This window comes from Passer domesticus, chromosome 6 (genome assembly GCF_036417665.1).
Source record: "Passer domesticus isolate bPasDom1 chromosome 6, bPasDom1.hap1, whole genome shotgun sequence".
Taxonomy (NCBI): Eukaryota; Metazoa; Chordata; class Aves; order Passeriformes; family Passeridae; genus Passer; species Passer domesticus.
Genome location: NC_087479.1, coordinates 847,291 through 869,794, shown reverse-complemented (window position 1 = coordinate 869,794; position 22,504 = coordinate 847,291). Strand labels below are relative to the sequence as shown.

The 22,504-nt window shown below is 53.1% G+C and overlaps 1 protein-coding gene across 2 annotated transcripts; it reads left to right on the top strand.

The window, feature by feature from the left end:
- Positions 1 to 169: 169 nt before the first annotated feature.
- Positions 170 to 14,733, top strand: KLHL28 (kelch like family member 28). 2 transcript variants are annotated; one of them, XM_064422769.1, is made up of 6 exons: positions 170 to 286; positions 3,183 to 3,530; positions 4,416 to 4,966; positions 8,459 to 8,902; positions 12,756 to 12,964; positions 13,700 to 14,733. In XM_064422769.1, the coding sequence occupies exons 2-6, from the start codon at positions 3,183 to 3,185 to the stop codon at positions 13,861 to 13,863; spliced, it is 1,716 nt and encodes a 571-aa protein (XP_064278839.1). In that variant the 5' UTR covers positions 170 to 286; the 3' UTR covers positions 13,864 to 14,733. The 2 variants fall into 2 exon arrangements, with proteins under 2 accessions (XP_064278839.1, XP_064278838.1); XM_064422768.1 differs by having other exon boundaries at positions 213 to 286; positions 3,138 to 3,530.
- Positions 14,734 to 22,504: the final 7,771 nt, after the last annotated feature.

The window sequence follows — 22,504 nt, the reverse complement described above, 5'->3', positions numbered from 1 at the left end:
GCGGGACGGGGCGCGGCGGCGGAGAAGCGGAGAAGCGGAGAGCGGCGTCGCGCGAGCAGCGGGGATGGGGCGAAGCAGAACCGCCGGGGCAGCGAAACCGCGGCGGGCCCCCCGCGCGGCGCGCGGCGTGGTACCGCCCGGGGGCCGGCGGGTGTGGGTGTGTGCGGCGGCGCGGCCGTTGATTGGCGGGGCGCGCGGGGCGGGGCGGCCGGAAGTGACGGCGCGGGCGGCGGCGGCGGAGCGAGGCGGCGGCGCGGCCGGGCCGGGCCCGGGGCTCCCGGCACAGGTGAGAGCGCGGCCGGGACACGGCCCGGACACGGCCGGGACACGGCCCGGACACGGCCGGGGCTGCTGGCACACAGCCGCCGTGCCGCCTCCCGGCCCTGCCGCGTCCCCGGGCGGGTGCGGGTGCGGATGTAGCGGGGGGCCCGCCCGGCAGCGGGAGGGTGGCGGAGCCGCCGGGACACGGAGCGCTGAGGGCTGGGAGGGAGCCGGCCCTGTCCCGGCCGAGAGCGGAGCCGGGGCAGCGGGTGGGGCACGGCCACGGGAGAGCAGGAATTGCAGGAGTGGGAGAGCAGCAGTGCCAGGAGTGAGAGAGCGGCAGTTCCACAAGTGGGAGAGCGGCAGTTCCACAAGTGGGAGAGCGGCAGTTCCACAAGTGGGAGAGCGGCAGTTCCACAAGTGGGAGAGCGGCAGTTCCACAAGTGAGAGAGCGGCAGTTCCACAAGTGGGAGAGCGGCAGTTCCACAAGTGGGAGAGCGGCAGTTCCAGCAGTAGGGCAGCAGCAATGCCAGAAGTGGGAGAGCTGTAATCCCAGAAATGAGAGAGCAGCAATCCCAGATGCGGGACAGCAGCAGTTCCAGCAGTAGGGCAGCAACAATGCCAGAAGTGGGAGAGCAGCAATTCCGGGAGTGGGGCAGCAGCATCCCAGAAATGGGAGAGCTGTAATCCCAGAAATGAGAGAGCAGCAATGCCAGCAGCGGGGCAGCAGCGATCCCAGAACCAGGCAGCAGCAGTTCCAGAAGCGGGAAAGCAGCTGCAATTCCAGCAGTGGGGCAGCAGCAGCGATCCCAGAACCAGGCAGCAGCAGCAGTCCCAGCAGCGGGCAGCGGCAGTCCCAGAACCAGGCAGCCTGTGCCGTGTCCCTGCCGGGAGCTGCAGCCCGGCTCAGCCCGGCTCAGCCCGGCTCAGCCCGCTGCTCTCCCGCAGTGTCAGGGCCAGCCCGGCCCGTTCCTGCCAGCCCCAAACCCTCTCTGGGGCAGGCAGGGCAGAGCCCGCAGCTCCCCAGGTGTCCCCTGAGGTTAACCCCTTTGTTTCCAGTCGGAGATGAGTTCGAGGCACGGGCAGGGAGGGTGTGACAGCCCGGAGCCCGGCGTGGCTGTTTGGTGTCGCTGGGATGCAATTCCAGGGCTGCTTCACGTTCCAGCTGCTGGTTTCTTGCTAAAAAGTGAAATAAATAACAGCAGATCCGTGGTGTGGGTGAGCCTGGCCATGCAGGGGGGTGAGAGGTTCTACCAGCGTGGTGCACGAAGCTTCATTGCTGCAGGATACCTGAAATGTGGTTATTTATAGGGGTTTGGGCAGGTTTTGCTGCTGAACTGGGACCACTCCTTTTTCCATGTGGTGGTGCCTTGTGTTTCCTGATTTTTGTGTGTTTGTATGATCAAACTAGGAACTGAACACAACCACAAAAGGGGAATACATTCTTTTAGCTGCTGGACAGCTTTTTAAATGATTTTAAATTTTTTAATTCTTCCATGGATAATTTGTGCTGCAAAATGTGATGGGAAAATATTGTCTCTGATCCTGCCTTTTGCAGATGCACTTAAATTAGTTTATTTCAGTTATTTTTTCCAGTGAAGAGTGGTAATAGGACAGCTTATTTATCTCTTTCTGGGTAAGAGGTTTTTTTCAGCCCCTTCCCTTCCCTGTCACTGCTATTGTATTCTGTATCTAAACGTTGATTATTTCAAATCGAGCACTTCTAAGTGGGCTCACCTGCAAGTGAGGTGTCATTTAAGGAGCTGTGCAAACGTTATAACTTATAATGAAGCTAAAAGAAGATCTTGCAGAGATCATCCAGCAAATGAAAAGCTGCTCTGCTCAGGGGCGGGGGTTGTTCCCTGGAGAACAATGGGATTCTCTCCCCGTGGCCCAGCACCCTGACACGTTCCTGCCCTCCAGCTCAGCAGTGCAGTGCACAAAGAGCCTGGCATGCTGCTGGAGCTGGAGCTGGAGCAGGTGCCTCCCACCAGGGCAGAGCCCGGGGGAGAGCTCTGCTGTCACTGTCACGACACACACGGGGCTGGGGGCGAGCAGCTGTGGGGGAGAGAGGATCCTGCACTGCTGCTCTGCTGCACTGCTGCAGCTCCTGGGGAGGTGCTGAGCACTCCGGGTGTGTGCAGGCCTGTGCCCTGCTCACCTGGGCAGCTCCGAGCTCTCCAGGGGCTGAGCCCAGCCCAGCAGGGATCTCCTGGTGAGGTGAGGTGAGGATCTCCCTTTCTCCTGTGCTCCTCTGTGCATGCACAGCACAGGAATCTGCTCCTGCCCCTCTGTGGGGGTGGTTGGCAGAGGGAGTGGGAGTGGGAATGGGAATGGGAATGGGAAGCTGCTCCCTGCCAGAAAAAGGCACAGCAGGACTGGGCCGCTCCCCAGGAGCACTAGGCAGGCAGGGAGCTGAACAAAAAGGAGTTTAGTGCAGGAATTGAACTGCACAAAAGAAGTTTTAAAACTTCGTCTCAAATAAGCCAGTTGTATTCTTTGGTTATCTGTGTTTATTTCTGTTTCAGCCACTGTGCAGTTCTCTCAAACCCCTGATGTAGAGTCACAGAGTAGCCTGAGTGGGAAGGGATGCACAGGAATCATCAATCCAGCTCCTGGCCCTGCACAGGCACCCCAACAATCAGACCATAGACATTTTACTCCAGAACAACAAAAAAAGTGATGGTTGTGGGGTTTTTTAATTGAGAGTTTAATCTAGCAAAGACTGTCAATGAACATTTGAAGGTCCTGGACTTAACTTGCATGAAAAAGTGTAGCAGGTGAGGGTTGAAAAGGGAATTGGGAAGTGGAGCCTTATTAAGTTAAAAGCCAAGGTGAAAAGACACCTTGTAACTGTTGTGTGTGGCATGTCTCAGTTACATAAAGGTGAAGTGACAGCTCCCACACTGTGTTTGTCCCAGATGGAGCCGTCGTCCCCGCCGTTCCTGCTGGCCAAGCTGACCCCGCTGCACTCGGAGCAGCTCCTGCAGGGCCTCAACCTGCTGCGGCAGCACCAGGAGCTGTGCGACGTGGTGCTGCGCGTGGGCGAGGCCAAGATCCACGCGCACAAGGTGGTGCTGGCCAGCATCAGCCCCTACTTCAAGGCCATGTTCACCGGGAACCTGTCGGAGAAGGAGAACGCCGAGGTGGAGTTCCAGTGCGTGGACGAGGCGGCGCTGCAGGCCATCGTGGAGTACGCCTACACCGGCACCGTCTTCATCTCGCAGGACACCGTGGAGTCCCTGCTGCCCGCCGCCAACCTGCTGCAGGTCTGCTGCTGCACTGCTCTGCGCCGGGAGCAGCAGGGCACGGGTCGGCCCGAGGGGTGCTGAGATCCTCTGAGCTGCAGGGAGAGGGGGAGCACGGTTCTGATCGCTGGCTGTGCCTGTGCTGTGCCAAAGGAGAGTGCAGCGTGGAGATTGTTTGTCTGGGGTGGTGTTCGAGGGTGCCAGGACGAGGGAAGAGATGAGAATCTTGACTCCATGGTTCAGAAGGCTGGTTAATGATATATATTATATTAAAAATGATATATATAATACATATCATAAACCAGCCTTCTGATATATATTATATTAAAATAATGATATATATTATATTAAAAATGCTATGCTAAAACTGTACTAAAAAGAATAGAGAGAAAAGGATCCATCAGAAGGCTGGAAAAAACAGGAATGGAATGAATAACAAAAGCTTGTGACTCTAAGATTAGAGTCCGATGCAGCTGCATCTTTGATTGGTTATTGATTAGAAACAACTCACACAAACCAATCAAAGATGCACCTGTTGCTAAACAATGCCCAGACCACATCCCACAGCCATCAGACAGTCATTGTTTACGTTTCTATTCTGAGGCTTCTCAGCTAGAATAGGAGAAAAGTCCTAGCAAAGGAGTTTTCATAAAATATCATGGCGACATTTATCCAAAGTGAAGATGTTTTGTTCCCTTGGCCTGTCAGGGCCAGGACAGTGTGTGTGACAATCACCAGGGAGTCAAGAGATGAGTGAAGTTGTGTGCAGAGTGCAAGGCAGGTTCAGTTTAGATGTAATGTATGTAGCATAGTATAATAAAGTAATTAATTAGCCTTCTAATGAACTAGAGTCAGATACATCATTCTGTGTCCCCTTATTGGAGTCGCCTTTCATTTCCAATACAGGTGAAGCTGGTGGTCAAGGAGTGCTGTGCCTTCCTGGAGAGCCAGCTGGACCCCGGCAACTGCATCGGCATCTCGCGCTTCGCCGAGACCTACGGCTGCCACGAGCTCTACCTGGCGGCCAGCAAGTTCATCTGCCAGAACTTCGAGGACGTGTGCCAGACCGAGGAGTTCTTGGAGCTGACGCACGCGGAGCTGGACGAGATCGTGTCCAACGACTGCCTGAACGTGGTGACGGAGGAGACGGTGTTCTACGCCCTGGAGTCCTGGGTCAAGTACGACGTGCAGGAGCGCCAGAAGTACCTGGCGCAGCTGCTGCACTGCGTGCGCCTGCCCCTGCTCAGCGTCAAGTTCCTGACGCGCCTCTACGAGGCCAACCACCTGATCCGGGACGACCACACCTGCAAGCACCTGCTCAACGAGGCCCTCAAGTACCACTTCATGCCCGAGCACAGACTGTCGCACCAGACCATGCTGCTGACGCGGCCCCGCTGCGCGCCCAAGGTGCTCTGTGCCGTGGGGGGCAAGGCCGGGCTCTTCGCCTGCCTGGAGAGGTGAGGAGCAGCCCTGGGCACTGCCTGGCACCCCTGGGGGCTGGGATCCCCCCGGGCTCTGCGGCTGGGAGAGAGCTGGGAGTCCCACCGGATTTTGCGGGGTGTGGTTGTTCTGTTCCTCCATAAAAAATCGTCAGCAGGTTTTCTTTTTTTAACAAGGATCAGCCTCAAGTTCATCCATAAAAACCCTTCAGCAGGTTTTCTTTTTTTAACAAGGATGAGCCCCAAGTTCCTCCATAAAACCCTTCAGCAGGTTTTCTTTTTTTAACAAGGATGAGCCCCAAGTTCTTCCATAAAACCTCTCCAGCAGGTTTTTCTAACAAGGATGAGCCCCAAGTTCCTCCATAAAACCCTTCAGCAGGTTTTCTTTTTTTAACAAGGATGAGCCCCAAGTTCTTCCATAAAACCTCTCCAGCAGGTTTTTCTAACAAGGATGAGCCCCAAGTTCCTCCATAGAAACTGTTCTGCAGGTTTTCTTTTTTTAACAAGGATGAGCCTCAAGTTTCTCCATTAGAACTTCAGCAGGTTTTTCTAACAAGGATGAGCCCCAAGTTCTTGCCTAAAAACTTCAGCAGGTTTTCTGTTTCTTTAAACCAGCATGAGCCCCAAGTTCTTCCATAAAAACTGTTCTGCAGGTTTTCTCTTTTTTTAACCAGCATGAGCCTCAAGTTCTTCCATAAAACCTCTTCAGCATGTTTTCATTTTTTCACAGGGATGAGCCCCAAATTTCTCCATAAAAATTCTTCAGCAGGTTTTCTGGTTTTTTAACACAGCTGAGCCCCAAGTTCCTCCATCAAAACTCTTCAGCAGTTTTTTTTAACCAGCATGAGTACCAAGTTTCTCCGTCAAAACTCTTCAGCAAGTTTCTTAACAAGGATGAGCCCCAAGTTCTTCCATAAAAACTATTCAGCACGTTTTCTTTTTTTTTTTTTTTTTTTTTAACAAGGCTGGGCCCCAAATTCCTGCATAGAAGCTGTTCAGCAGGTTTTCATTTTCATTTTTTAACAAAGATAGCCCCAAGTTCCTCCATAAAAGCTCTTCAGCAGGTTTTTTCAAACAAATACGAGCCCCAACTTCTTCCATCAAAACTCTTCAGCAGGTTTTTTTAGCAAGGATGAGCCCCAAGTTCAAAATGCTTTTTTATTAGTAATTTGCAGTTAGTAATTAGTAATTTGCAGTGTTAGGGGGTTTTGTTTGTGCCAGACATTTGTTTGTGCAACCAAAAAAGCTCTGGAATAATTTTCATTCTGTTGATTGAGTTAATAAGGTGGTTAATTAAGTCTGCACAGTTCTTATTTTTCCTTCCAGGTATTTTCATTTTACTTAATTTTCCCCTGATTTGTTATTATTACAAACAAATCATAAAAATTAACTTGCTGTCTGACAAATGTGCTTCCTGATGATTCAAAAATCCTTGGAATTAAAATAGACTTAATCAGAGCAGAGTGAAGGAGAATAAAGGAGGCTCAGGGAGACTTTTCCCTGCAGCTCCTGCCAGGAGGGCACTCCCAGGGAACAGGGACAGGAGCAGAGGGAACAGCCTCAGGCTGGGCCAGGGCAGCTCAGGGTGGGCACAGCAGCAATTTCCCCAGGGAAAATTGTACCTGGGAGTTACAGCTTGGGGCTCAGTTTGATAAGATTTTCCTATGATTTTTAGGCTGATTTTGATGAAATATCCAATCTAATCTGAACATATTTCAGTAATGCCAGGTAGGGTTTAAGTCCAGTTTTTCCATTGCAGTGTTGCTCCTGGGTGTGATTTAGGACACAAAGCTCCTCTCTGGAAGCAGGAATTGTCTCCCCAGCAGTTCTCCTGTGTTATTTAGGGGCTGCCATTCCCAAATTTTGGGAATGAATTGTTGGATTTTTCCATGCAGAAGAGAGGGACAGATCTGAGTTCTGCCTTTGTCTGTGCTGAGGGGTTATTGGATATCTGCAGGAGGAATTGTTTCAAGGGAAAAATGGAAGTGGCTGCCCAGGGAGGTTTGGAGTGCCCATCCCTGGAGGTGTCCCAGGAATTCCTGGAGGTGGCACTCAGAGCTCTGGGCTGGGCACAGCTGGGACTCTGATCCTGGAGCTCTTTCCCAACCTCAGTGATCCTGGGATTTCATGGAGGAGTTCTGGATCATGGTGTGACCATGGCTTTGATCCCAGCTGTGGCAGGTGTCTGTGCAGCAGGGACAGGTGGGGGCCCCTCCTCCTCCACCTGCATTCCAGAATGAGCCTCCTCACTTCTGGAGAGCATCCCTGAGGCTCCTCCTGGGAGCAGAAGGAACAAAACAGAGAAAAACAACTTGATGTCCCAAGCTGGGTGTGCTTAGAACATGGGATTGGCATTCCCAGAGCTGCTGGTTGAACTGTGTGTGGGCTGTTTACATACAAATATCCATTTATACTGGCACTGACAGAGCTTTGATGTTCAGTGTGCCCTGAGCAGCCCCAGGAGTGTTCCCTGTGCCCAGGCAGACTGCCTGAACTGGTTCCACAGCTGGATTCTGGATCATGTTCTGGGATCTCCTTTGCTGGGACAGTTCAGTGCTTGCAGAGGGAAACCCACGTGAAAACCTGGGGAGAGCTGGGTGTTCTCTCCCCTGTGTTCAGAGGTATCAAAACAATTTAAAGTTCATTTTCCCAGTGATAGTCACTGATATTAAACCAGATGTCAGGGCTGGGAATTGTTTGGTTTATAGACTTAAAAAATAAAGGGGGTTTTGTGCTTCGTAAAGTGTTTGAGTGAATAAAGTCATTCTCTGATTCTTCAGCTCTGCTTCTTTCCCACCTTCTTCAGTGATTATAAAAATGTAGCCTCCCAGTGTAATTTAGATTATTTTCAATTTTTTGGTGCTTCATAATAACAAAATTACTTGGAAATATTTAATCTCTACTCTCTGGTGTTTCAGCAGCTCCTGTTTCTGGGCTCTTAGTACCTGTCAGCTCTCCAGGGGCCTCATGCTCCTGTATTGTTTTTGAGCAGATCGTGTTTCCTCTGTACCAGATAGCCTCTTAATTATTTAGCTAATTTATTAATTAAACTATTCAGGTAGATTGGCTCGACTTAATTTGGGGCAAGCTAGACCCACCATGTTCTCACACTGAGTATACTTAAAAGAAAATGGGATTTTAAGATTTGGCTTTGGGGTTCGGCTTTGGGGTTCGGCTTTGGGGTTCAGCTTTAAGGTTTAGGTATAAGGTTTAAAATGCTGTTTAAAAGCAATAAGCTGTTTTAAAGATGTACTTTTCAGGTTAGTTTGTGCTACGTGGACACTGTTTAAATTACAGAGTGCACATGACATACACATTTATAAACTGCAGGCTGTCATTTCTGAATGTATATTTGTGAATGCCGATGTGTGCTTCCCTCTCTCTAATTTACTTTTCTCTCTCCCGTTTCTGTGGCCGGTTTGGGGTGGTTTTTTTGGTGTGTTTCCCCCTCCCTTTGGGGCACATTTTCGGCGGTTGCAGTTGCTGACTGGCTCCCTGTTTCCCCCGCAGCATGGAGATGTATTTCCCCCAGAACGACTCGTGGATCGGGCTGGCCCCGCTGAGCATCCCCCGCTATGAGTTCGGGGTGTGCGTGCTGGAGCAGAAGATGTACGTGGTGGGGGGCATCGCCACCCACGTGTGCCAGGGCATCAGCTACAGGAAGCACGAGAGCTCCGTGGAGTGCTGGGACCCCGACACCAACACCTGGAGCTCCCTGGAGAGGATGTTCGAGAGCCGCAGCACGCTGGGCGTGGCCGTGCTGGCCGGCGAGCTGTACGCGCTGGGCGGCTACGACGGCCAGTCCTACCTGAGGAGCGTGGAGAAGTACATCCCCAAGGTCAAGGAGTGGCAGCTGGTGGCCCCCATGAGCAGGACACGGAGCTGCTTCGCTGCTGCCGTGCTGGACGGCATGATCTACGCCATCGGGGGCTACGGGCCTGCCCACATGAACAGGTACGTGCTGGGCTCACCTGTGCCCACATGAACAGGGATGTGCTGGGGTGACCTGTGCTGGGGTCACCTGTGTTGGGGTGACCTGTGCCCACATGAACAGGGGTGTGCTGGGGTCACCTGTGCTGGGGTCACCTGTGCTGGGGTCACCTGTGCCCACGTGAACAGGGATGTGCTGGGGTCACCTGTGCCCACATGAACAGGGGTGTGCTGGGGTCACCTGTGCCCACATGAACAGGGATGTGCTGGGGTGACCCACACTGCCCACATGAACAGGTGTGTGCTGGGGTGACCTGTGCCCACATGAACAAGTGTGTGCTGGGGTGGTGCCCACATGAACAGGGATGTTCTGGAGTAACCCACACTGCCCACATGAACAGGGATGTGCTGGGGTGACCTGGGCACCACTAAACCCCATGGACAGCCTTTTACATCCTTCTTCTGCCCACATGAACAGGTGTGTACTGGGGTGACCCACACTACCCACATGAGCAGGGATGTTCTGGGGTGACCGTGTGCCCACCTGGCACCACCAAACCCCATGGTTTGGTTGTCTTCTGATCAAGGGCAGCCTCATCAATCTTTCCTCATCCCACATGAACAAGTATGTGCTGGGGGTGATCCTGTGCCCACTTGGGCATCAGCAAACCCCATGGTTTGGTTGTTTTCTGATCATGGGTAGCCTCATTAATCCTTCCCATGCCCACATGACCAGGTACATGCTGGGGTGACTCACCTGTGCACCACCAAACCCCCTGGGCAGCTTTTTTAATCCTTCCCCTGCTCACATGAACAGGGATGTGCTGGGGGTGACCTGTGCCAGCCTGGCACCAGCAAACCCCCTGGGCAGCCCATAAATAATCTCCAGTAGATTCTGGGCCTCAGTAATCCCTGTTCTGTCACATCAGTCTCATCAGTCAAAAAGGAAATCTTTATTTTTGTTCCACCTTGTGTGTTCTACCTTGTTTGGGCTCTTTTTTAGATCACCTAAAAGGTGATTTTGCCAAAAAGGTAAAAACAAAGACATGCCTGCACATTGCTGAGCCTTGGAGCTCAAGCCTGCAAAATCTGAGGGTGGATGGTGAGTTTTACCACAAAAGCCCTGATTTGAGGTGAATAGGAGTTTTCCCATGCTCAGTTCACCCAAAATAAGTACAAAACTCTGATGGGATCTTGAATTAGTGTTACTGCTCATAGCAGGATTTAGGATGGGGGTTATGGTCTGACTCCAGGAGTTGTTTCAGACCTTGCATTCCCAAGGAATTTCCTGGTACCACCATGCTCTTTAACTCCTCTGTTCCCTGTGGATGTTCAGTTATCCAAAGGAATCATTTTCCATCATTAAAATGGGAACAGATCAGCTGAATGTCCCTCCAGGAAGCAGAATAATAAACTACAAGTGGAAGAGCTGAATAAAGAATGAAACTCTTGTTCCTAGGGAGGGACGCAGTGCTTGTTCAACAGGGTGGCACCAGATGTTGTGATGATGAATTGCATTGACTTTTTTACTTGAGGCTGAGTCAGGGGAGGTTTAGGTTGGACATCAGGAAAAAATTCTTCTTTTAGGTTCTTCTTTTAGGAAAAGGTTCTTCTTTCTATTAGGAAAAGCATCCCTGGACTCCTTGATCCTTCCAAGTCAGGGTGTTCCATATCTGTGAATAATTCTGGTTTTATTTGTGAGTGGAGGGGTGAGTACCGAGCCATGCCATGCAGCACCAGGCTCCTCCAAGCTCTGGCATTAAACCAGGCTCACACTGGGCAATGAACCCCCTTTTCCAAACTCTGTGCTGCTGCTCTCATGTTTCCCTTTTTCCTGCCCCTCTGTGCTCCTGCAGCAGTGCTTGGGCAGGAACAGCTCTGAGCCATGAGTGTGCTAATGACTGACCATCTGTACAGTGATCAGAAATATTAATAACGACGAGAATTCATTTCCCTTTGATCCTGAAACCTCTCTTGCCCTCAATGCTTTGATCAGCAGCCTCTTTCTGCTTTTCCTGAGGAATACAAATACACTCTCCACATGCTTTTTTCTCTCTGAATGTTATTTTCAGGCCAACCTCAAGGTAATTTTGGATTTGCTGTGTAGCCAAAGAAATGCACTTCAGCTCTGTGTTGTGTTCAGTTTCCCACAGCATTTTTATTTTAATAGATTATTATATTATTTTAATAGATTGTTTTACAAGAGTATGATATTATTTTAATAGATTGTTATTTATGTTATATACATTTTAAATTCTTAATTTTAAAAAATCACACCAGACATCCTGAAGGAGCTTTCAGCTCTGAGGAACCTCTTGGTTTTGGGATGTGACCTGAAGATCCAGGACAGGGAGGACATAGGAGAGGCTGAACCAGTTGCTGTGCCAGGGGGAAACACCACAGAACTGTTTGGGATGGAAAAGTCTTTTAAGATTGTTGAGCCCAACCTTTGACTGTATATATTATAAAAACAGGTTAAAAGTGATTTTTGGCAGCACTGTTGGGCTGCTTTGGTTGTGGAAGTGCCCTGGGGTGTGATTGATGCTTCCCAGGTGATAACACAGTTTCTGGGTGCTGCTCTTGGGTTGTACCAAGCAACTGCACCATGGAATTTGCCATCAGCTCCAGCCCTTTCCTCTGTGTGCCATTACTCCGGTGTGGTAATTCTGGCAGAGCCAGCTGGAGCTGTGACAGTCCAGGAGTGAATTCCTGAGATCCTGGGCTCACAGCTGTGTCTGTGCCCCTCCAGGAGTGAATCCCATCCCATCCCATCCCAAGCTCACAGCTGTGTCTGTGCCCCTCCATGGGTGAATCCCATCCCATCCCAGAGCTCACAGCTGTGTCTGTGCCCCTCCATGGGTGAATCCCATCCCAGAGCTCACAGCTGTGTCTGTGCCACTCCAGGGGTGAATCCCATCCCAGATTCCAGAGCTCACAGCTGTGTCTGTGCCACTCCAGGGGTGAATCCCATCCCAGAGCTCACAGCTGTGTCTGTGCCATTCCAGGAGTGAATCCCATCCCAGATCCCAAGTTCACAGCTGTGTCTGTGCCACTCCAGGAGTGAATCCCATCCCAGATCCCAAGCTCACAGCTGTGTCTGTGCCCCTCCAGGAGTGAATCCCATCCCATCCCAGAGCTCACAGCTGTGTCTGTGCCACTCCATGGGTGAATCCCATCCCATCCCAAGCTCACAGCGGTGTCTGTGCCACTCCAGGAGTGAATCCCATCCCATCCCAAGCTCACAGCTGTGTCTGTGCCCCTCCATGGGTGAATCCCATCCCATCCCAAGCTCACAGCTGTGTCTGTGCCATTCCAGGAGTGAATCCCATCCCATCCCAAGCTCACAGCGGTGTCTGTGCCACTCCAGGAGTGAATCCCATCCCATCCCAAGCTCACAGCTGTGTCTGTGCCCCTCCATGGGTGAATCCCATCCCATCCCAGAGCTCACAGCTGTGTCTGTGCCATTCCAGGAGTGAATCCCATCCCATCCCAAGCTCACAGCTGTGTCTGTGCCATTCCAGGAGTGAATCCCATCCCATCCCAAGCTCACAGCTGTGTCTGTGCCCCTCCATGGGTGAATCCCATCCCATCCCAAGCTCACAGCTGTGTCTGTGCCCCTCCATGGGTGAATCCCATCCCATCCCAAGCTCACAGCTGTGTCTGTGCCCCTCCATGGGTGAATCCCATCCCATCCCAAGCTCACAGCTGTGTCTGTGCCCCTCCATGGGTGAATCCCATCCCATCCCAAGCTCACAGCTGTGTCTGTGCCCCTCCAGGAGTGAATCCCATCCCATCCCAAGCTCACAGCTGTGTCTGTGCCCCTCCATGGGTGAATCCCATCCCAGATCCCAAGCTCACAGCTGTGTTTGCCTTGCAGCATGGAACGTTACGATCCGAGCAAGAACTCCTGGGAGACCGTGGCCTCCATGGCTGACAAACGGATAAACTTTGGGGTGGGGGTCATGCTGGGCTTCATCTTCGTGGTGGGGGGACACAACGGGGTGTCCCACCTGTCCAGCATCGAGAGGTACGACCCCCACCAGAACCAGTGGACGGTGTGCCGGCCCATGAAGGAGCCCAGGACAGGTGGGACATGGCAGGGATGGGCCTCTGGGCTGGTGAAACCTGCAGGGAGGGTGGCAGGGGCTCCACCTGAGGGTGGGGTCACTTCAGCACTCCGTGAAAGGATCTTGATTTCTCCAAGTTCAGTTTAGTAATGCTGAGCTGTGACAAAAATTACAGGAAGTAGTAATTCTACCTCCTGTTTTTCAGTGATTTCGACAGTGGTGAGTAGCAGCAGTTCTGTGCTCACTTCTGCTGGATTTTATGGGGTGTGGAGACTCAGGGGTGCAGGGTTGTGGCGCAGGTCCCATCTCTGCTCCCTGGGACAAGGACAGGAGCCAGGGAGAGCTGGGGCTGGGCCAGGGCAGGTTTGGGTTGGATTTCAGGAAAGGCTCTTCCCCAGAGGGTGCTGGCAGTGCCCAGGCTCCCCAGGAATGGGCACAGCCCCGAGGCTGCCAGAGCTCCAGGAGCTGCCAGGGATGCCAGGGTGGGGTTGATGGGGGTCTGGGCAGGGATGGGGCTGGGATGATCCCTGTGGGTCCCTCCAGCTCAGGACATTCCATGATCTGTCCCACAGCCTCCCTGACGGGGCACTGGCACAGAGGGAGGTGGTTTTATTGTAGGGAAGGGGATGAGAGCAGCACAGAAGGGGTGTCAGCCCCGAACAGGGCGGTGCTCACGGCTGGTTTCTTTAGCCAGGGGGGACTCGGGGGTGGCTCGGGCTGGGAGCAGGGATTGATGCGGCTCCTCTCTCGGCAGGCGTGGGCGCGGCGGTGATCGATAACCACCTGTACGTGGTGGGGGGGCACTCGGGCTCCTCCTACCTGAACACGGTGCAGCGCTACGAGCCCATCTCGGACTCGTGGCTGGACTCGGCGGGGATGATGTACTGCCGCTGCAACTTCGGCCTCACGGCCCTCTGAGGCCGCTGCCCTCGGACGCGGCCGGTGGGGCTGAGCCCGCTGCCCGGCCCGGCCCGGCCCGGCCCGGCTCGGCCCGGGAGCGACCCGCTGCTCCCGGGGCGCTGCGGCGGCACAGCGCGGGGAGCTCGGTGCCCGCCGCCCTCGGCACCCTGCTCGTGCCTGTGGGCTCGGGAGAGAGCTGCGGCCCCGGTGGAAATCTGTCCATCCAACCCTTCCTAGAGCTTGTGTCTCCTCCTCGTGTGGAGTGCGGCGTTCCCGTGCTGGGGGAGCGGGCTGAGCGTGCGGGCTGAGCACAGCGGGGCTGAGCCCTGCCCGGGGCTGCACCCGCACCGCGCCAGCGCTTCACGGGCTTTTTTATGGCCGGTAACTCAAGGGCTGCCTTGTTTCTGTATCTCAAGGTTTGTACATAATAAATGCCATAGGATGTTGCCTGTACTCTCCTTTGTCACCTGCTTCCTGGTAGGAGGGCTGGGATGATCCTTGGAGACATTTACAAGGCAAATTTATTTGCCTCCTCGGGACATTTTTGGAGCTGACGAAGAGAATTTGCATTTTTAACTTTTCCCTTCTGTTTTCTGCTCGCGGAGGAACGAGTGCTAGATGAACTGACTGCATCCTGCTGTGTGCTTTCGGTTGGAATGCGAGGAGGAATCACAGCAGCAGCATTCCTAGCATGAGACCCAGTAACCCTCCGAGCCAGCCCATCCCATCCCATCCCATCCCATCCTCCCCAGCTCGTGTCCGTGTTCCCCTTTTCCCAAGGATTGTATGACTGCTTCCTCTGAGTGTTCCCATCTCACAATGGTGCTAAATGTAGGGTACCCCCGAGGCTGTTCCTGATTTCGGTGCATAAAGCATGTTTGGATTGTTCCACTGGTTTGGCTTCTTCTTTGCTCCATCCCCCCGTGCCCCTGCAGCTCTGCAGTCCCTGTGGGATGAGCTCCCTCTTTTGGGTGTTTAGGGGGGGACTTCACATTTGTTGTTCCCATTGTCACAAACGGGGAGATGCCAGCTCGGTTCTTCAGGGAGTTCAAGAGGGCTCATCCCAACCCTGTGTCCTGCTGGGGGCACCCCTGGGTCACCCCCGTCCCACTGGGTTAATCACACAGCCCTGGGCTCAGCCAAAACTGGGCCAGAGAGAGAGGCAGTGATGCCATGGGTTATAACCATCACTTAAAATGCAATTTAACTGATTTAGCACATTTTGTGTTGTCTTCTGATCCCAATTACCTTACATTTCTGTGGTGGCTGCCCGTTGCCAGGCCAGGTACTAAGGATTTTTTTGCCTCCACAGTTTTCTTTCCCTTTATTTTAACATGTTTGATTGTTTTCCAAGCCCACACAGTGTTATTTTGAAAGGTGCAATAATATTTGAAATAGCTGCTTTAAAAGCCATTTCTTTATGATTTTGCTAAATGGGGAGGGTTGAGTGCTCTGGATTTATCCTGAATTCCTGCAGAGCTGGGTGCAGCCAGGGCTGCTCCAGTTCCGCCATTCCAATCACTGGGATTTCACCAGTCCAGGAGGGTGTTGTCACCATAAAACATCGTTCAGATAGCCCAGGTGATTGCACAGACCATAAAATCCTGCAGGTCTCCTTCAGATTTGGTGGAACTGGGCAGGAATTCCAATGTAAATAAAAGAGAAACTGCACTGAAACCACTGAATTGTTAATCTGACCCACAGGGATCCATTCCAGTGACAGCAATAAAAGCCTGATTTCATTATTCCAGGGCATCTGTTGGCAGGACAGCTGAATTTGCATGTTTGTGTGTGGGGAGGAGAAGGAATCATGGAATCCCAGCATGGTTTGGGTTGGAAGGGACCTAAAACCCACCCAGTGCCACCCCTGCCATGGCAGGGACACCTCCCACTGCCCCAGGCTGCTCCAGCCCCAGTGTCCAGCCTGGCCTTGGGCACTGCCAGGGATGGATCACAACAAAAAGAATCCATAAACAACAAAAACATCATTAAAAACCCCTATAAATCAGAACAACAAAAAAAAAATCCATATTATGGTGATTATTTCTATAATCATCTAGCATTTATGGAAGTCAAAGCACTGAAAATTGCAAAATATTGCATTCCCTTTCTCCAGGCACTGGGAATGAAAAACCCCACAATGGTTTGGGGTGAAAGGGGCTCCAAGACCACCCCTTTCCATGGGGAATCCTCCCACTGGAATGAGGTCACAGGAGGGGAATGATGTCCCAGATTAGCCCTGTGCTGTGGATGTGACATTGCCTCACTGGAGAGAGCAGCAGAAACTGCTTTTTACTCTGCAGGAGAAACGCCTGAAGAATTTTCCTGCTGTTATTGCTGAACTCCTTACCTGGAGATGGATCAGCTTAGGGACTGTGTCACTTAAATTCTCTCCATCCCCATTTCTGCCCCGTCCCTTCAGTGCCTGGGCAGAGACCAGACACAGCAGTCAGGGAAAAGCTGAGGGGAAACTCAGCAATCCCATGGGAATGCCTGGCTGGGAGCTGCAAAACCGAGAACCTGCAGCTAAGATGTGACAACTCCCAATTTTCATCCAGTTCCAGTTCCTTCTCTCTCAAATTGCACTTTCCAATGGGTTAAATGAGTTTATTTGTGTATAGAGATCAGAATTTCTGCTTTTTAAAAGATAATCATCTACAAGCTCCTCCTAGGAATGCTTTCCACTGTTGGAATTTTTGTCCATGTCACAAATATTGTTTCTGGTTCTCTAACATTGCTTCAGTGAACTTCCCATCCATAAATCCCCATTCACTGTAGGAAGCAATGCAAAACATCCCAAATTGCCTTCAGTTCTTTCCGTTGACCTGGAACACAAAGAACTCCATGATAATTCCTTTTTCTTTTTCCTTATGTGGTGTGCTGTGTTTTAAACCCAAGGAAAACTCAGATTATTAGCAGGATTTAATAACTGCACAGGGAATTTTGTACATGGGCTTGGCCAGACTGCTTTGGTTGGGGGTAAGAACTGATCCCTGTAGATTTGTGCTTTTACCTGTAAATATTTATAATTTTGTTTTAGCAGCAACATCCTGGTTTTGTTTTGTCTACAAAAGTGGCCTTTGGGCTCCACAGGATGAGATCTGAGCCGTGTGGGGATTCTCTGGCAGCTCCCAGGGTGTTGTCCCTGTGCTCTCCAGGCACTGTTGTGATGATTCCAGTGGATGTGAAGCTGTTTAATAAAACAAACCTGGGAAATCCTGGTTTGTCTGGTGCTCAGTGCTGGAGCCTCTGGAGCTGCTCCCATTCTCATGGAATGTCCTCATTCCATGGCTGCTGCCCCTTCTCCCCCACTTTTCCAGGTTGTTCAGGATCAAATCCTGGTTTTTACCCCCACACTGCTTTAATTCATTATTCATGCACTTGGACAAGCTCCAGCACACACAGGATCAGAGCATTGGGATTTTAACTCTTGTTATTGCTCTGGAAAATGGGACATGTCCATGGAAAGGCTGGGAGAATTGGGATTGTTCTGGACAAGAGAAGGCTCCAGGAGGACCTCACAGGGACACCTCCCACTGTGCCAGGGTGTCCCAGTGTCCAGCCTGGCCTTGGGCACTGCCAGGGATCCAGGGGCAGCCACAGCTGCTCTGGCAATTCCAGCCCAGCCAGCAATTCCCAGTTCCCAATCTGCCACCCATCCCTGCCCTCTGGCACTGGGAGCCATTCCCTGGCTCCTGTCCCTCCATGCCTTGTCCCCAGTCCCTCTGCAGCTCTCCTGGAGCCCCTGCCAGGGGCTCTGAGCTCTCCCTGGAGCCTTCTCCTCTCCAGGGAACATTCCCAGCTCTCCCAGCCTTTCCGAACAGAGAAGGGATTTCAGCTCCCCCATGCCCAGGGAAGGGAGCGGGGCAGAGCCCGGAGCTGCCCCCGTGTCCCGCCGGGCCCGGGCGGCTCGGGAGGGATGCGGGGATGACCCGGGCGGTGCCGGTGCCGTGATGTGCCGGTGCCCCGGCCCGCAGCACCGGGCTGCGCTGAGGCTCCTCCGAGCCGCCCGTCCGAGCCTCGTCCGCGTCCGTGCCGGGAGCTCGGGAGCAGCGGAGCCGGCGGCTGCACCCCCGAGGAGCCGCTGTGCCGGGTGCTCCCGGGAAAAGGGAAAACGGGAAAGGGAAAGGGAAAGGAAAAAAGGAAAAGCCGCTTTTTCCTTGGAATTGCCGGCTGGGGGCGGAGCAGCCACGGGGCTGCAGCGGGGCCGGGAGGGCGCTGGATGTCACTGTGGGACCGCGCTGGGCGTCACTGCTGGACCAGGATGGGTGTCACTGCTGGATCCCGCTGGATGTCACTGATGGATCCCGCTGAGTGTCCCTGCTGGATCCCGCTGAGTGTCACCGCTGGATCCCGCTGGATGTCATTGATGGATCCCGCTGGATGTCACTGCTGGATTCCACTGGATGTCACTGTTGGGTGGCACAGGGACAAGCTCTGGATGTCACTGTAGGACTGCACAGGGACAGGCTCTGGATGTCACCGTTGGGTGGCACAGGCCACTCCAGCCCCCCCGGCTGCCCTGGCCCCCCAGACCCCTGCCCAAGGGTCACTCACAGAATCCCAGGATCCCTGGGGCTGGAAAAGCCCTCCCAGCCCATGGAGTCCCAGCTGTGCCCGATGCCCACCCTGTCCCCAGCCCAGAGCTCCGAGTGCCACCTCCAGGAATTCCTGGCACACCTCCAGGGATGGGCACTCCAAACCTCCCTGGGCAGTGCCAGCCGTGAGCACCCTTTCCATGGGGAAATTCCTGCTGCTGTGGGTTCAATGAATCCAAGCAATGCTGTGCTTGGGCACTTCTCCCTTGGGTCCTTGGGCACGGCTGGCAGGTACCCCACCATGGATCATGGAATCCTTTAGGCTGGAAAAGCCCTCTGAGATGGAGTCCAACCCTTCCCCAGCCCTGTCAAGGCCACCCTGACCGTGTCCCCAAGTGCCACATCCTCAGGGCTTTAAATCCCTGCAGGGATGGGCACTCCACCCTGGGCAGCTGTGCCAGGAAGGAATTTTCCCAATGTCCAATCTAAACTCCCCCTGGTGCAGCCTGAGGCTGTTTTCTCCTGTCCTGTCCCATCCCTCAGCTCCCTGCAGATCACATTTTGGGAACTGGGGCTCTCCCAGCTGGAATGGGGCTCTCTGCCCTTGGCACAGCCCCAGGGAGCCCTGAGAGCACAGGGAGCTCTTCCTCAGATCCCTGTTTCCAGAACAAGCTCCACTGACTCTCCCAGCCCCCAGCTGGGTTTCTGGCTCATCTCCTCATCCCTGCCAGGGCATGGAAATCTTCATGGATGAAAGAGGGAGTGTGGAGTGAAGGGGTCCTGGTGCCTGAGAGCCTTTCCTTGGGCAGCCAGAGGTTGGGAGTAGGTTGGAATTTGCTTCTCCTGGTTGCATGGAAGAAGGGGAATCTCAAAAAGTCACAGAATCCTGGGATGATTTGGGTGGGAAGGGACTTAAATCCCATCTCATTCCAGGGACAGCTCCCACTGTCCCAGGCTGCTCCAGCCCCAGTGTCCAGCCTGGCCTTGGGCACTGCCAGGGATCCAGGGGCAGCCACAGCTGCTCTGGGCACCTGTGCCAGGGATTCTGCTTCCATTGGAGCTTCTGCTCCTTTCCCACATGGAATTCCAAGGGAACACTTGGAGCTGTGCCAGTGCATACACCAAGCATGTGCTGAGCTTTCTCTGCCCTCCTGTTTATTTTAAATCCTAAATGAAAAAGTGCTTTACTTATTTGTGCAGATTAATTTGGAGAGCTGGAGATAATAATTTATAAATTTCCCCTCTGTTTCCCGAGGGGTTTCTGGTGATTCAGATTCAACGAATTCAGCTCAGGCTGCTGCCCAGCTAGGAACAAACCCGGCGGGCTTTTTCCTTCCAAGGTTTTATTCCTTCCAAGGTTTTTTTAACTTCCAAGTCCTCACCCAGCACAGGGAGAAAGCTGTGGAAATAATGGATCCAGTGGAGGGTGGTGGAATCCTGGGAGAGGGAGGCTGGAGGTGGCCAGACCCAGGGACTGGAGAGGGGTCCTGCTCCCTGGCAGGGTGGGAGTGGGAATGGGAACAGGAATGGGAATGGGAGTGGGAGTGGGAGTGGGAATTGGAATGGGGATGGGGATGGGAATGGGAGTGGGAATGGGAATGGGAATGGAATGTTTTGCTGTTCCCAAACAGCTGTTGGGAGGCTGCAGGTGAGAGCCCACAGTTAATCCCGGGAAGTGTCTGGTTCTCTGGCTCTGTGTCCCTCCCTTCCTCTGTGAAACCCCCGTTCAGTGTCCTGTGTTAATGCACAAAGGTCTCTCCAGGCCAGCAGGAGCCGAGGAGCACAGAGCAAAGGTTCTCACGGCCGCTGCACCTTGGCACTCAGGCAGGAGCAGCCTGTTCTCCTCGGGGATGCCCCTTCAATCCCTTGGAATTCCATCAGCCTGCTGCACACCCACAGAGCCTCCTGCACAGGAAACTTTTCCCAGAGCACTGCCAGGCTCCCAGAGCTGCTCAGCCTGGCTCTCCTGGCTGCCCCCTCTGCAGAGCGTGCCCATTGCTGGGCTGTGCTCCCAGCCCGTGCTCATCCCTGCAGCTCTGGGCCCTGGCCCACCCTGCCTGCAGAGGGGCAGTGCTGCTGGCTGGCAGAGCTGTGCAGGTGTGCTCGTGTGTGTGCACGGGCTGTTATCCCATGGCAGCACATGGAACACAAGCACACTGCTACCAGCGACTGCCCTGAGCTGCACCAGCACCAGCACCAGCAGCTGGATCTTTATAGCCAAGGGAGTGCCCAGCACACACAGAGAGCCCGCTGCCATGGCTGCGAAAAGCCAGGATTACAATATGGATCTGTAACACTTCCCAGGGATATCACATTTTATCTGCATTCCGCTGCTGCAGACAAACCCAGCCCAGCTGCTTTAATTCAAAGTGACAGAGCTTATCGCGTTGTGTCATCCCGAATTTCCAGCAGCAGGAAGAGAAAGAGAGGGAGAAAATGGGGGGGAAGAAAAGCATTTTAATACTGCCTAGAGATGCTGGAGATGAGTGGTGACACAGGGAGGATTTGGGACACGTGGGGCCAGCACTGGGCCTGCTCCACGTCAGCCTCACTGAGACAGCCTGGGAAGGCTCTGGGGGTGTCCCTGGCTGGTTATCCCAGGCTGTCTCAGGCTGGAATATTTATCTGGGAGTGTGTTCTGTCCCGTCTGTCAGACCTGGGGCAGTTCTCTCTGTCCATGGGGCAGTTTTTCCTTTATCTCTCCCACAGCCAATCCTCCCTCCAGGAGATCTCTGCTGTCCATGGCCACTGAGTGTCCCTGCAGGGCTGATCCAATTCCAGCATCCCATGGGAGATGCTCCACCCAGGGCAGGAGCCAAGCATTCCTACCTGGATACAATCTGAGCCTGGAACAGCACAGCAGCCTCTGCCCCCTGCATTCCCACAGGAGCAGCTTTCTCCTGCCCTGCATTCCCAGAGGAGCAGCTTTCTCCTGCCCTGCATTCCCACAGGAGCAGCTTTCTCCTGCCCTGCATTCCCACAGGAGCAGCTTTCTCCTGCCCTGCATTCCCACAGGAACACCAGGCCCATCTCCAGCAGCCCTGGAGCTGCAGAGGAAAACTCCCCCCTTGTGCAGGATCCCTGCTCCAGCAGAAGCACAGCTGGCACTGCAGGAGGGCTGAGCCCCCATGGGATGGGACTGTGCCACCACCCTGACACACAGGGGACAGGGCATGTTCTGACTCTGGCAAGGATTTTATATATACATATATATGTGTATATATATATATAATTATATATATACATTTTTATTATTATATTTTAATAGTATTAAAATACTGTTGCATTTGTATTTTTAATTTTCCTACTAAAGAACTGTTATTCCTACTCCCATATCTTTGCCCGAGAGCCCCTTTATAATTATAATTTCAAAATTACAATAATTCAGAGGGAGGGTTTTGCATTTTCCTTTCCAGGGCAGGCTCCTGCCCTCCTCAGCACACACCTGGCTTTTCAAACCCAGGCAGGGAGGCTGAGGATGGTGGCAGGGAGAATTCCAGGGCTGGGGTGGTGTCAGGGCAGTGCCCAAAGCTGTGGGGTCCCTGGGGAATGACAGAGCTCGGTGTCCTCTGCAGCTTGGGGGCATCCCTGGGAGGGAGCTGAGGGCGTCTGCAGGGCACCAGAGCAGCTGTGGGGCAGCCCTGGGGCAGGGACAGGATATGGGATTGTATGGGATTGTATGGGATTGTATGGGATTTACCCCGGGACAGCCCTGGGGCAGGGACACACTGTGGGATTCTGTGGGATTTATGCTGGGATGTTCCTGGAGGAACCAAATGGATGGGAAGGGGGGATTTGGGATGGGGACATGGCAGGGGACAGAGGTGGCCTGTGGGTCACCTGGCCTGTCCGTGGGATGGCCTGGGGCTGGATAAGGAGACAAAAACCAGGATCAGGGAAAATCCCCCTCCTGGAATGAGAGGGGAGCATTTTCCCCCCCGAATCAGCCTCAGTGAGGATCTGATGATAGAAAAATTATTTTATTCTGCATAAAGAAAAGAAATAAATAATCTCATTTGAGGAACCTGCTTTCAAAATTACTTTTTAATTAGTAAATTTAATTAGTAAAGGTCATAGTTTTTTAATTACTCAAAAGAAAAGAGCTCAACAAAGAAGCCATT